Source organism: Lepidochelys kempii, chromosome 2 (genome assembly GCF_965140265.1).
Source record: "Lepidochelys kempii isolate rLepKem1 chromosome 2, rLepKem1.hap2, whole genome shotgun sequence".
Lineage (NCBI taxonomy): Eukaryota > Metazoa > Chordata > Testudines > Cheloniidae > Lepidochelys > Lepidochelys kempii.
The window spans coordinates 172,298,719-172,314,297 of record NC_133257.1 but is presented as its reverse complement, the minus strand read 5'-3'; the positions used below and the strand labels follow the sequence as shown (position 1 = coordinate 172,314,297).

Below are 15,579 nucleotides of genomic sequence, written 5' to 3'. Positions count from 1 at the left end.
ATGGCTTGATTACCAGGCTCAATTACTTCAGTCTTAAAAAAATCTTTGTGATGCAATGAGCCCCCAATGGCACATTATCTGCATGAACTGGAAAGGTTACAGTTCCTGCTGAATTAACTTTCAGTGAGCCAGCATTCATTCCCATGTTCCAACCGTCCTGAAAAAATTCCAGGATATATGAACTTCCTACACAGCACAGGAATACCACCTATATTGCCACACCACCTTCCAAATTCTCATGCTGCAGTGGGATAGATTTATCAAGATTAAAATGGTACTGTAGGATATTCTGAGGTTTATTTATAGCCATGCCATATTCTTGAAGCGAGTTTGATCACTGTGGATGACAGAGTCCAGTGTCAGGAGATTTATTGCTGGAAGCCAAAAAGGACAATTGCAGATTCACCCATTCTGTGAACTAGTGCCATTTTGGCCAGTCCTCAATTATGAGAAAAATGCGTTCTGTGGGCCTGGCTATCTTTTATAGTACCTTCCTCACTATGGGCCAGAGTGGGAATATCTATGCCAAGGTAAATTCAGCTTTTAGATAGCTATTCCCTCAAAACAGAATATGGAATAGCATATTTATTCTCTGAACTTCTGAAATACTCAAGTATCAGGGGGTGGCCGTGTTAGTCTGTATCCACAAAAACAACAAGGAGTCCAGTGCCCAAATAAATCTGTTAGTCTTTAAGGTGCCACCGGACTCCTTGTTGTTTTTGTGAAACATTCAAGACATCCTGTTACTTTGGTATTAATCAGATCGATATGTTGTTCTCCATATTGCCCTGAACAGCTTGTGACTGATTTTTCATTCCACTAGACATATGTTGTCTGCTTAGCTATTCTTTCATGTTGTTTCAATTCTCTGCTAGGAGAGTAGCTGACAGTTTTAGTGGGTGTTTTTCCCATGTCAACAGCATGTGCTATTCTTTGGCCATCTTTTTGCGTCTCCCTGCCTATTTATGTAGACAACCGTGATTATGCCATCAGACTGTGCTTGAAATGGCTAGTTGCGAAGGTTGTATCAGAAGTCTCACCTACCTCATATTGAGGTAGTTGATCAACCATTTTCCCCCCGCCCCCTTTGCAACCCACTTGCTTTGAGCAATTATTTGGAAACATGGGCACAATACTACATTCCAACAGATCAGATATATTTAATGTTCTCCCATGGGAATGACCCAGGTTACATCCTTTTTCCCAAGTTAATGTTATCAACCACCATCTAAGAGAACCACAGCCAACATTTGAAAAAAAAAGTTACATTCTGGTTCCCAGGGGGAGAGCAGAAAGGGCTGCAGCACGGTCCTACAGAAGCGGGCTCAGGCATCACTTCCATTTTCACTGTCATGGATCCCAGTACATGCAATTCTACAGCCAATGACTGAGGTCATACAGGAAGGCATTTATCTGTCACTGAAGTATGTCATGCCTGTACCATGCTAAAAAAACTCTGCCAGCTTCTGAGCTGAAGCAGACTAACTGCTAAGATAGGAATAGAGGGCTCTTTGTTCAATTAACAATCCAACCATGGCACTCTAGGAACGTGCACAGGTGGCAATGGCATCCTATTACTTTTCTATCCCAATCTTGCCAGCCAATCATCTCAATATATGCTTTTCTTTCAAGGCTGCTACAAGTACCATCCCCACGTTGGTGAATGTCCTTGTGACTGTTTACAATTTAAAACCAGAAGAGACTGATGAAAGTTTTAAAAGCACAGAAATCACTGATAATGTAACAGAAGTTATTCTGAGTTGACTGAATGGATCAGTGACTTCAGGGAAACTTGCAACATACATTAGGCATAAATTGCATTTTTCTGAAACTGTGAAATGTATGGATCCATACTGGGTGCTACACTGGCCCCTTTGGTCTGGAAAACTAGAATGATGCCCTAGATTTTCAATAGGTGAGCCAAAGTGTTTTAGATGCTCTGCCTTTTTGTGAGGCAGCAGCAAGTGAACTGGATAAGATAAACCTGATTTAAACCTGGTTTAGAACTACTACTTCTTCTTAGCATATGCAAAATGTGCCTGGGGTACCATGCGTCCAGGATTCATCACTGAATTTGGTCTGCCAGCTGGATCATTAGCTTCTCTGGCCCGGGCCGGGCACTGATGGGGAGTGTGATGTGAACATTGATCCATGGCCCCCCAGTTAAGAACGGATGTATACTGAATAGCCTCACTTAAAGACAATGGAGATCCAAAGTCACGTTGGCCGATCCACTGAGGAAGTGGCAAAGGCTACCAGCTACGGTATCTGACACTGCATGGGTCAGCGCTTGTGTGCATGTGCGTGTTTTACATTGAGCTCTCCTCCTCTGGAGTGCCAGCCTCTAATGAAGTTTAGACTGAAAGGAATACTGCTATTTCTGAGGCTTGATTTGTGAGGAACCCAGATTTCATGTATGTAGAGTTCTTTGCCAAACAGAAGTGGCCCTTTGAAGGGTAGGGCACACAGGCAGATCACAGCTTCAGCAACAGGGACTCCTTACTACAATAGATGTGCCTTTGTGATAGATATAAGTAGCATCAAACACAAATTGCATTGCTGCATCTAAAAGAACATAGAGCACAATAGCTCTGAATGTTCATCTTCAGCCTTAGGGGCTTTGCAAGGTTCTGCAGCCATCTGAGCACTGTGCTAGATTATTCTACCTCAGAGGCAGGCAAACTACGGCCCACGGGACCCTCCTGCCCGGCCCCTGAGCTGCTGGGCCTGGGAAGCTAGCCCCCGAGCCCTTCCCAGCTGTTCCCCCACCCCCGCAGCCTCAGCTCACTGCACCGCCAGCACAATGCTATGGGCAGCAGTGCAGCTGCAGAGCTACAGCCTGACCCGGTGCCGTGCTGCACAGTGGCATGGCTGGCTCCAGCCGGGCGGCGCAACTGCCTGTCCTGGTGCTCTGGGCAACACGACTGTAGTGCCACCAGCCACCGGTGCTCCAGGCAGTGCAGTAAGGGGGCAGGGAGGGTTGGATAGAGGGCAGGGCAGTTCAAGGTGGTGGTCAGCAGGCGGGGCAGTCAGAGGGCAGGAAAGAGCAGGGTTGAATAGGGGCAGGGGTCCCGGGGGCGCAGTCACGAAGGAGGGGTGGTTGGATGGGGCAGGAAGTCTGGGGGGTGGGGGGGAGGTTGGATGGGGCAGCAGGGGTTCCGGGGGAGGTCAGGGAGAAGGTGTTGTTGGGTGGGGCAGGGGTCCTGGGGGAGCAGTCAGGAATGAGAGGAGGGGTTGGATGGGGCGGCGGGGGGCAGTCAGGGGCAGGAGGTCTGGAAGCGGTCAGGGGACAGGGAATTGGGGAGGTTGGAATTGGGGCAGGAGTCCGGGGGTGGGGTGGAGGTGGTCAAGGGATGAGAAGTAGCGGGGGTCAGATAGGGGCCGGGCCACGCCTGTCTGTTTGGGGAGACACAGCCCAACCAGCCCGCCATACAATTTTGGAAACCTGATGGGGCCCTCAGGCCCAAAACTCCTCGCCCCCACCCTTTCTACCTTGAAGATGGGTATCCAGAGTACCTTGACATCTCAAACGTCTATCATCCCATCAAGAAAGTAGCCATCCTTGAATGGCAACATGTACTTGGGGGCTTCTTAGTGAAGACCTCTGTGTCTTCTCTGCATAATGAATACAGTATTTTCATGAACCTGTTCAGCACAGACTTCCTGTTTGGGAATTCTTATTTCTGGTCTGTCAGTTCTTCGACATGCAGGTACAGAGCTAATGTTTTCAGTGCCTATAATGGGCTCAGAAAGACACTGGATCTGCTGAATTTCCTGCTTCAGTGTATTATGTTCTTGGTGATCAGGTCAGGAAAATCATTTTTTATAGAAATGGAATTTTCTCTCTAACCCCCCAGCTCAGGAAAAAATTCTTGAGACCAGAAGTTATTGGCCTAATCCTTCATGATTTCACCACCCTAAAGTGGGTCATCGCCTCAAGACAATTTCTCATTTGGAAGCTACTGGTTAATGAGTCTCTTTACTTGAGTTCACCAACAAGTAATTGTATATTGTACTCCCCTCAATGTCAAATTCAGACAGTTCAAAATCCTTTGCACTCATTTTCTAGTTGCTTCACACATTCTGGGCCCTTGGCTTCAGGATGAAGAAATAAAAGAACCATTTTTCTGATGGTACTCAGGGAAGTACTTTATTGTTCCCACTTGAAAATGGGAATTGACTGTCTCTCAACACTTTGTTAAAAGGTTTCTTCAGAAGGTATGGGCAATATGAATTATAACTGAATAGGGCATCCTTTCTGAAGGATTTCTAGGACACTACTGTCTAAAAATAATTCCACTCCATAAGACTAAGAGGGCTAGGAGTAAACTGTGGGGTATTCTCAGAAGAGAATAAAAGACTAAAGCAGTTCACGGATATTCGTTTCCCCTGCTGAGGACCGAAAAAATCTGAACAGGAAAAGAACAAAGCCCTCCAACACAAATCTGGTCAGTTTTCAATCTCCCTATGATAAAGAGAGATAAGTATGATAATGTATGGAATAGTATTGAGAAACAAAACTTTTACTTTAAAAAAAAAAGAAAAAAGAGAGAGAGAGCGCGAGAAACACTACTACAGGCCAGGCACTCTATCAACTTCAAAAACACAAATGTGAAATCAAACTACACCAAACAATATATCCAATATTTCAAAGATCAGAAACTACAATTTTCACACCACAATGAAGTTAACATGTTTATTGTTAGCAGATGTTAGCTCATCTATTGTTCTCTTTTCTTATTCTGTATTGTACTCTGTGGCTACTTTAAAGTTTCTTGAGGTCTCATAAAATGAAATGCAGATTTACAAAAAGGCTATTGCACTTACGATGTAAGAAGCAGTCATATTTAAAACAGCGCCTACAGAAGAGAGTATGAAAGGAGTGCAGACTCTGCTCCCTCTGAACAGATTTTGCATTTGGTCCATCTATGTTTGGTGTGCACTCAGGAGGAAGAGCTCCTGGCAGCTGCTGCTCTGTGAGTTCTTTGTATCTTCAAAAAGAAAAGTAAATAAAAAGTATTGTTTATTCTATTCAGAAAGGGTCAAGTTTTGCTGTAACACCACTGTAAATCTAAAGTAACTCCTGATTTTAATGTATTTATTCTGGACTTACTGGTGTAACTAAGAAAAATCTGGCACTAGACACTTACAATAAACTGCCTGCTGAAAAAGTTGTTCTACAATATTTATCTTGGCAAAAAATGTGAAGTTAAGTTATCTTTGGTCTGTGATTCTATAGCTTAAGTCAAAAGCCAAATTACTTAAATCAAAAATTATGTAAAGTATATCAATAAAGGCTACATTCAAAGGCATGACTAAGTAGCTCTGTACTTATTAATCCTGGGGGGGAGGGAAGGGTTCACGGGAGGGATGTATTTACTTTTCAAAAATGTATTTTCCCAAAATGCTTCCCTCCACCAGCCCCTGCGCCCTCCCCCACACACCCCCTCCCAAAAAAAGATTACTGCAACAAAGCATTTCCTCTTTCCTTCACCACAGCAAGAGGACAATATGTACCCATACAAAAGTGACTTTTGGCTGCTTATAGGGAAGGCTAACAATAATAAATAATACCACCATCTCTTCTATATAGCACTTTTCATTTGTAAATCACAAAATGCTTTACAAACAAGATCAGTAACCATATCCTCATTTGACAGCTCTCACCCAAGGTCACCCAGTAGCCCATGGCAAAACCAGGAAAAGAGCCCAGGTCTCCTGAGTCCCAATCCAGTGCTCTATCCACTAGGACACACTGCCTCCCTTATGTCTGAAACAGCCACCCTTCAAGTATCACGTACATAAACAGTACAGCTGTAGTCAATTTATTCAGAACTTCCCAATCTTGGGGCCTAAAGTGGTCAGATCCTATTCAAAACATCAACAAACTTTAATACAGTAGAACCCAATTTATCTGAGCCTCCATTATCCACCTCTCCGTATTAACTGAGCCAAGCTCCACCCATTCTCTGGATTATCCAAATTTTTGTTTATCCAATCTGGCTCTGGTCCCAATAAGATTGGATAAACAGAGTTCTACTGTAACTCTTTTCTAGACAGTATAGAAACTCAAGAACCATATTATGCAGTGTACCACACCTCTTAAGAAATCAAATCTTACTTTTCCTTCAATTCCTCTGCTGTACCCTTGTCCGGAAACATCGAGGAAATGGCTTCAAATATCTTGTCAGAAGGAAACTTCCGAGGTGGATGGCTCTCTTTGTCTGCACAGAGAAGCAGAAAAAGAAATATGAAGACGAATAGGAAATATTTTCTGAATAATATTGTGCTCCTTTGGTATTTCACACAGTAGCTTTATAAATGTTAATCTACTTGTAAATTTACTGTTTATACCAATATTTAAGGATGAAAAAAGCTGACCAAGAACCTAAATTACAAAGTAAAGAAAGAATTAGCTCTTCAAAAATCTGAAGCTTTCGGTTTATAATTACAGAGAAGTTATATTAAGGAGTTTTAAATGATTTTTCCTATCAACAGGTTCTTCTGGACAAATAAGTTATGTTATTTTGCCAGCACCGATCATTCACGTATCTGCTTGATGAATGGTGCTGTCTTCCTCAGTAAAATATTGCACAACTGTATCCTTCAACAACAGTGCAGGAGTTGACCATCTCCCTGTGTTGGCAGTGGTCTATGATTAGCAGCACCACATTTTGCAACACTCTCTTTGCTAATCTGGGACTGACCGGTATAGAGAAATGCTGAGGAAAGAAACTATTTCTAACCTGTTCCATAACTCTTGTTCTTCAAGATGTGCTGCACATGTCCATTCCACTTCAGGCATGTGTGCGCCCAGTACGCTGTTGGAGATTGTTCCGTCAGCGATGCCCATTGAGATGGTGCATGTGCCCGCTGCTGCGCGATGGTATAAAGGGCAGAACCACTGCTGACTTCCCTCATTTCATTCTTACTGGACAGAATCCAATATAGAGGGGAAGGAGGACGGGTCATGGAATGAGATGTACATCATGTCTCAAACAACAGTTACGGAACAGATTAGTAACCATTTCTGCAAGTGACTGCACATGCCCATTCCACTTCAGGTGACACTCAAGCAGGTCAAGCCAGAGTAGGATCGGAGTCTACTTGAACAACACTTAAAGGACCACACGTGCAAATCTGGCATCATCTCTACATTGCTGAGAGATATCCTAGTGTGAGGCAGAAGTATGGACTGAAGACCACAATGAGGTTTTACAAATTTCTAGGATAGTCACTGGAGCTGAAACGGTTGCAAAGGCTGTATGTGATTTTGTTGAATGTATTAATACTCTGCTTGGTGGAGCTACACTGGCCAATTCATAGCATAAGCATATATAGGGGGATATCCAGGATGAGACTCTTTGAGAACAGAGTGGAAGTCGCTTCATCCTGTCTGCAATTGCTGCAAATAATTGTGAGGACAATCTGAACTGCTTAGTCCTGTCCAAGAACACCACAAATGATCTAACACCTGTGGAGTCTCTCCTCATCCTTGAGCATGAGGCTTTGGGAAGAAAGAGGGTAGATATACTGCCTAATTGATGTGGTAGTCAAACACTACTTCGGTGAGAAATTTTGAACGAAGGCATAGGTAAACTTTATCCTTGTAGGAGATGATATACAGAGGTTCATACACTAGAGCATGTAATCTGCCTGCTTTTCTGGCTGAAGTGATTACCAACAAAAAGGCTACCTTGATCAAGAGATGTAGCAACAATCAGGTAGCTAAAGGTTTAAATGCAGGACCATTAGCTTTGTCAACACTAAACTACTGGAAAAACCCACAGAGGAACAGGATCTTCTACCTGGGGATATAAATAGTAGAGAGACCCCTTTCAAAAATCTGATTAACATGAGACTGGGCAAGAGGGGCGGGGGGGAGAGAGAAGAGGAGGAGGGAGAATGACTGTCCATCAGTGAATGGAAAACCAAGATAGCTGCTAGGTTGACTTTGATGGAATTAGTTGCCAGCCCATGTTGTTTCAGGTGTAACTGACTGTCCAGAACATGATGTATGGGAGCTCAGACTGGAGAAACCCCTTTTTCTTGGGATGAGATGGAAAATGTCTTCCAATTTTCCAATGAAGTATATCTAGTGTATAGTTTTTCTACTATTTAAAAGTACATCTTGAATTCCCTTTGAGCAAGCCTCCTCTTGAGGCATTAGCCATGGAGCATCCAGGCTGGGAGATGAGGGCCTGTAGGTTGGGGTGGAGGAGATGACCATGGTCCTGAGGGTAGCATCAACAGAGCTGAATGAGAGGCTCAGCAGAGTAGGAAGGCCATACGGAGTTAGAAATATGACTCAAGCACGGTCTGGAGTGATTTCAACAACATCTCTGGGCAGGAGCGGAACTAGAGGAAATGTGTTCAGGAGCGTGGCCATCCAGGGCAACAGGACAGCATCTTTTGAGAGACTCTGGGCTGTGACCTGTGTGATGGCCCTTCCTGTTGATGTTTGTTTCAAGCAGGTCTATTTGGGGAGTCCCACATCGTTGGAAAATGAATCTGGCAATGTCTGGCAGACAGACCACTTGTGGTGACTAGTGAAAGATCTGCTTAATCAGTCTACCAGTTTACCCTGGACACCAGGAAAGTGAGAGGATTTGAAGTGGACTGAGATGGTGCTACAGAAATCCCACATCCTCACTGCCTCATGGCATAGCAGACAACTGGGCTTGTCCTTGCCTGTTCACACAGAACACGGCCGCTATGTTGTCCGTAAGTACACCTCTACCCCAATATAACGTGACCCGATATAAAGCGGGTTCGCATACAACGTGGTAGCTCTGACACGCTGCTCTGAGCAGTGTGTTAAGGGTACCAGGCCGGGGCCAAGGGTTTGGATAAAGGGCTTAGAGTCTTGGGGGCGGTCAGGGGCTCCCCACACATAGGGTCTGGGAGGCAGGAGCTGTGCGGGGGGGGGGGGCTTTTGGGGGCCCCACAATCCCAGAGTAGCCCGGGGGACTAGCAGGAGACTGGGAGCAGCCCGTTCCGCTTCCCTCACCCCAGCCCAGCCATGTCGCTTGGGGGAGGGGGCTTGAGGGAAGGGACCTCTCCTTGCACTCACCGGCAGTGGTGGAAGCAGAGCAGCCCAGCCCATTCCACTCTGCCAGCTCCCAGCCGCGGCGCTCTATTTCCCACCACCGGTGAGTGCAACACGGCTGGGGCTGGGGCAAGGAAAGCAGAGAAGGCTGGGGCCGCGTCACTCCGCTTCCCGCCGCCGGTGAGTGCGGAGGGCGTCCTTTCCCCAACCTCCCCGCACCCACCGGTGGCGGGAAGCAGAGCAGCCCGGCCCCAGTCCACTCTGCTCTGCCAGCTCCCAGCCACGGCACTCCGCTTCCTGCTGCAGGTGAGTACGGGGGGCATCCTTTCCCCAACCTCCCTACACTCACCGTCGGTGGGAACCGGATTGCCGCAGTAGGGAGGCGGCAGAGTGGAGCGGGCTGGGGCCACGTTGCTCCGCTTCCCGCCGCTGCCGGTGAGTGCCTGTCAGGGGGCGGGGTCCTGGGGGTGATTAGGGATGGGGGTCTCTGGAGGGGGTGTCAGGAAACTAGGAATGGGGAGGGGGGCAAAGCAAGTTCAATATAACGTGGTGAGATTTTGTGTCTCCCAAGGACAGCGTTATATCAGGGTAGAAGTGTATGGCAAGGATTTCTTTCCTTGATATGGGGAAGAAAGGCTTTGTGAGTTAGCTGAATGGCCCTTAATTCTCAGACACTGCATGTCCAGAGACCTGAGGTGAGACCCCAAGCAAGGGCAGAAGCGTATATAACTACGGTCAAAGCCAGCTATGGAGGAGCAAATGGCACTCCATACACACATGAATGGTTTTTCCACGAGTTTAGAGGTCAAGACTTGTGCGTGTACTCAAACTACTATGTCTAGAGGATGACAAACTGGAGAGTGCATCGATGCTAACCACCCTTGCAGCTTTCAAGATGAACCACATAAGTGCATAAAGCCATATGCCTCAGAAGCCTGAGGCAATTTTGTTGTCATAGGATGGGCCCTCAGATTTAAAGCAACGGGACAGCAGAGTCTGGAATCTCACCTGTGGAAGAAAGGCCTTGGCTTCCAGAGAGTCCAAGACAGCTCCTATAAACTTCCATCTTTCGTACAGGTGACAGGATTGACTTCTCCATGTTGCTAAGCAACCCAGAGTGTTGAAGGTGAATTGGAGGAGAGATAGTGGACAGCACCACAACTTTAGATCAGCCTCTCACCAACCAGTCATCCAGGTAGGAAAAACACCTGAACTCCTGATTTCCTCAGGAACGCTGCCACGACTGCCATGCACTTTCTGAAAACATATGGAGCTGCAGACAGGCCAAATGATAGTACTGCAAACTGGTAGTGAGATTGGTTGACCATGAATCTGAGGAACGTCCTGTGGCTTTGACGTATTGCTACTTGGAAATTTGCATCTTTTAAGTCGAAGACAGCATACAAGTCTCCAGGGAGAGATAATGGAAGCCAGCATGACAATGCAAAAAACTATTTTCTTCAGATATCTGTTTAGCTGTCGCAAGTCTAATATGGTCTGAGACCTCCTTCTGAGATCAGGAAACAGCGGGAATAAAACCCTGTTCCTCTGAATTGCTGAGAAACTTCCTCTATGGCTTCCAAATAGAGCAGTGGTCTCCAAAGTGGGGTGCGCGGCAGGAGGAGTGTCGCTGACACGGCAGCAGCTTGGCTCTCCCGGACCTTTGATTCTTCGATGGCACACCAGCGGCAGCTCGGCTCTCCCCGCTCCGTCTTCAGCAGCAGCTTTTTTTTTTTTTTTTGCTTTCCTAGAGCTAGCCCTGGGGGGTGCGCGATTCAAAAAGTTTGGAGACCACTGAACTAGAGGAGAGACTGCATCTTCTGAAGGAGAAGTTCTTTGTAAGACTGGTCCCTGAAAAAGGATTGGGAAGGTGGTGCGATGGGGAGACCGAAATAAACTGAAGCTTGTATCCCAATTCCACCATGCTTAAGACACGCTGATCCGTAGTGATGCAAGACCAAGCACTTAGATAGTGGGACAGGAGGAGGAGAAACAGTCCTGGACAAACCCACCAAAATGCTTGCTTAGAACCCCCAGGCTGCGTGCACAAACTGGGTAGTAGTGCAGAAGAGGATGTGTCTGGTGGGGTGGGGAGGTGGGGGGGGAAGAGAGAGGGTGTCTCCCCTCCTAAAACTTCTGCCCTTTTTCTTAACTAGGTTCTGGTGGCAAGCTGTAAATGATGGAAAGTGGTATGCCTGCTGAGGGCAAAACTGATGCTTTTTTAGTACAGGTCTATAAATGCCCTAACATGTGAGTGTAGCCCTGGAGTCCTTGAGACTATTCAGCTTGTCATCAGTCTGCCTAGAGAACAGCGACGGCCCCTCAAAGGGAAGATACAGAATGGTTGGTTGAACCTCTTGAGGAAGACATGATGACTGGAGCCACTAACATCTGTGAATTGAAACAGCCACTGCCGTGGCTCTGGCTGCAGAATCAGCAGCATCCAAAACCTCCTGAAGTGAGGTCCTGGGCACCAACTTACTCTCGTCCAACATAGAAAGGAACTCTTGCCTCTTGTCCTCTGGCAATCTGTCCTTAAACTTTCAGATATTGTCTCAGAGGTAGAAATCATAGCAATGCCTACTGATTAGCAATCCTGAGCTGCAAGCTAGCTGTTCAATAAAATTTTCTGCCAATGAAATCAAGTTTTTTTGCGTCATTTGTTTTGGGGTAGATGTCTGGCAGCCTCCAAATGGCAGCTGAAACCGCCACTGATGCCAGAGGGGAGGGGGTAAATCAATGTTCAACACCTGTGAGAGGACATAATACCTGCACCTCAGCCTTTTGCTGTGTGGGAAAGGAAGATGGAGTCTATCAGAGCACTTTGGCGGTCTCCAGAATAGCTTAATTAAATGGAAGCACCATCTGAGCAGGTCCTACGGCAGCTAAAATGTCAATCAGCCTGAGACCTCTCTCTAACAACTTCCATCTGGATATCCAAAGCATAAGTCACTCTCTTTAAAGGGTCCTGATGGACTCTAATCATCGGGGGAGGCAAGGAGGCACTTGCCCCACAGGCGATGAAGAGGATGAAGCCAAGGATGGATGTGCCCAGAGGGTGCGCAGCAGGAGGAGCGTCGCCAGCAAGGCTGCGGCAGCTCTTCTACCTTTGATTCTGCGGTGGCAGAAGGAGCGCGCCTGCGGCAGCTCTTCCACTTTTTTTCCTTTCCTTTGGCAGCATGCCTGTGTCAAATTTGTTTTTTCCTGGGGGCGTGCAATCAAAAAGTTTGGAGACCACTGTTCTGGATGAAGTAGAATAGGGAGGGTAAGGAGATGAGCTGGAGGCAAGCAGAAACCCCCAAGTGTGCCAGAACTGCCACTGGTAAAGGCCAGGAGCCCAGTTTCTTCCAGCCTCAAGTGGCTGGCCAAGATGGAGCCTCTGGTGGGTGCCAGAGGTGGTAACCACTCAGAAGGGAATGGTGAGGCACATGATCCACTGCAACATGTGTAAGCCAATCTCCAAAGATAAATCAGCTTCCTCTGACCAAATCGGGGTGGGCGAGTAGTCACTTCTGTTTGGCCAGGGATCAGTGTCTGGAGCCCAAAGACGACTGTATCGGAGAGATCATCAACAGCTTCCCTCTGGATGGCACAGTATAATGAGGTACATGGGTAAAGGGAGGTGCCTGGCCCCCTGCTGGTGCTTGGGAATGGGTATGAGGGAAAGAGAGCGAGGTTGGCGGGACTAGCAGGCTCCCTACCAGGCTCTGCGCAACTCCCCCCAAAGCAGCCTGCCTGTCCCTGCAGAGCTGAGGGACTGCCCGGGGGGGGGGGGGGGGGCGGCAGCAGGGAGGAACAGGACAGGAGGAGACAGAAGCCCGGAGACCATCTCCTGGGCTGCTTCAGCACAGAAGTGAGGGTGTTCCACTCTCATTTCTGTGCTGCCTCTAGAGCTGGATCTGATCTAACTACCAAGAGCAGCCATGCAGGGGAAGGACAAATCCTGACCCTCCCCAGTGTGGCTGGACTAGCAGCTCGGAGCCCCAGGCTCCCAGAAGCAGGGGAGATCATATTTCACAAGGGAGGGCTGATTTCATGGTCTGTGACATGTTTTTCACAGCCGTGAAATTGGTAAAGCCCTACTTATGACTAGAAGAACCTAACACTAGAACTATGGTTAAAACCAAAACCAACTATATACAAAATAGACAATTTAAGAAAAACCTGCAATAGCAAGATAACATGCTCCGACAACCATCATGAGCAGTGAAGGAACTGAGCAGAATCAGGGGCAGCACAGTGGCACGAGGCAGCAGAATGCACATATGTGCTGCCTCAGTGCGTACCACTGGGGGAAAAGTTTTCAACAGTGCACTAAACATGCACACACCTGAAGTGGAACAGACATGTGCAATCACTAGAAGAAATAAAGTTGTTAACTTCACTGAGCACAAACACAAATGCAAATCTGAACATCTTCCATTTATTGAGCAAATAAAGGCAGGAAAAACTGCTACAATAATAAAGGTTTTTCAAATCTACTGGATTGACATACCCATTCTGTTGCCGTCTCGGTTTTTCTGTTTTTCATCTTGCTCATCAGAATTGTCATCTCCATAATCATCATCTTCATCATCACTATATTGACCAAGTGCATTTACCAGCTCTACAAATATCTCATCATTGATAAATCCACATTCTGAAATTCATCAAGATCAGAAGTAAAGCAAAAAACACAAAGGAAGTGCAAACGAAGTATTTATTTCTACCCCATATATCAGTTGTTTTTTTTAAAACTATGGCTACACATTTAGTTATCAGATCCAGTGCTCAGAGCACATTACAATCCGTAAATTCAGTACAAGACAGGAGGGGCTGAGCAGGAGGATGAATGAGAATCAACAATTGCTTATCTGTTAATTTTGAGGGACTTTTCCCAAATCCCTCTATGGCGGCCAAGAGAGGGAATATAAATCCTTCTACCAGCAAATAGGAACAGAAAAATAAAGCTCTAGTAATATCACACTTCCTACAAGATAAAGGGGACTGGGCTGGCTGGGGTACTGGTCACTTTGTGCCATACTGGCAATGAGGACAGAAGTGGTTTGCTGCTATCCTCTCCCTAATCATCCACACCACCCACCTAGGAAGCATGCCAGAGGAATTCATTCATACACAGTAAAGGCAAATGAAATGCCAAAGAGTTTAACTCTCCATCTCCTGGCTCAATCTGGTTATGCCACTGTGCCCTACAATTCAGAAGTCTAGTCAAAAGGGACAGGATGATGATTGGATTGTCCTTGAAATGTTTCACCACTTATCTAATATCAAACCCAGCTATTACAATGATTAACTGTATGCTCTGGGCAACAAAGTTAACCTCGCTATTTCACCCTCAGGACTGGTGTGAGGATTTAGTTTATATTTTCAAAGAAATGCATAAATATTAATCCATGTACAAAAGCTAAGTATGATTGTTATACTCACTATTTGACATGGCTTAGGCGGATGACGGAGAATACCAAACAGTAATTAGTATTAGTAAATAGTAAGTCCTCAGGAATCATACTTCAGTTTTGATATTTAACTTATAAATAAAAATATATAATAAAGCTGACTGCTACATAAGCAGCTGTTAATCATGTTTAGGTAGGAAGAAATGACAGATATACATGGTGTGTTGGACTCACCTCTGTCTCCATGTACTTTTCCATCATAGTTCTTGATCAGTTCTTCAATAAAGGTTCCATCCTGGTCAAGCACTTCATCTCCCATGTAAGGAATGTTATGTAAAACTGTTTCATCCTCTACCTAAAAGTAATGTGGAAAGATTTATGATTACAATAAAAGCAAAGATATTCTCTCAGGGAGAACAAGAAAAAATTTTGATGAGTCCCCCATTTCAGAAGTGCCACTGCCCCAAACCTGCAATGAGATGTGACGTTCCGTATAGTCACATAATCATTCTGAAATAAAGTCACTTTCTTCTGTAATAGAAGACTCACACGAGCAGTTATTGATGCATTTCTATAGTGGAATTACTATTCCACTATAACTATTCTGGTCAATTTCCCTCCATGTAGACAAGCCCTTATCCTCAACAGGATACTCATTATGTTAACAGATAACCTGTTGTCTAAAATGGATTAAATATTTGTTGATAATAATGCCTTTACAATTATTTAATTTAAATACGATAGGTGTAACTTAATTCTGGCTTTCAGGGATAGAGGGTTGATGTTTCGTTTTTTGTAGAGAAAAACATTTAGTTGTGGGTTGAGTTTTCTTGTAGATTAGCTGCTGATTTTATCTGGATTAAAATTACTTCTAATAATAAGATCAGTCAGCTTGATGCACACACAGTAATTAGTATATTTTGTATTTTTTTATTCTAAATAAAAATGGTTGCCTTCAGTGCACTAAACTAACATGAAAAAGGATGACTGATTATATGTAAATAGTTGTGTACAGTGTCAAAAGTGCAGTTTCCTAAGTAATTTAAATGTCTGTTCATAATATAAGTAGTCCGATCATACAATAAATCCTAGATCTCAGAGAATTAACATGACTTAATGGAGACTGACAATAGA

The 15,579-nt window shown here is 45.4% G+C and overlaps 1 protein-coding gene across 9 annotated transcripts in view; it reads right to left on the bottom strand.

Moving 5' to 3' along the window:
* The window catches only part of EZH2 (enhancer of zeste 2 polycomb repressive complex 2 subunit), an 85,214-nt gene that overhangs the window by 24,901 nt on the left and 44,734 nt on the right, over window positions 1–15,579 (bottom strand). For all 9 annotated transcript variants that reach the window (XR_012157427.1, XM_073332770.1, XM_073332775.1 and 6 more), the window contains 4 exons: window positions 14,680–14,800; window positions 13,545–13,688; window positions 6,122–6,224; window positions 4,828–4,991 (listed from right to left, as the gene is read on the bottom strand). Coding sequence is in view for 8 of the 9 variants with exons in the window: in XM_073332770.1 (XP_073188871.1) it covers window positions 4,828–4,991; window positions 6,122–6,224; window positions 13,545–13,688; window positions 14,680–14,800 (532 nt within the window). In the remaining variant the exon portion in view is untranslated. The remainder of the gene's footprint in view (window positions 1–4,827; window positions 4,992–6,121; window positions 6,225–13,544; window positions 13,689–14,679; window positions 14,801–15,579) is intronic.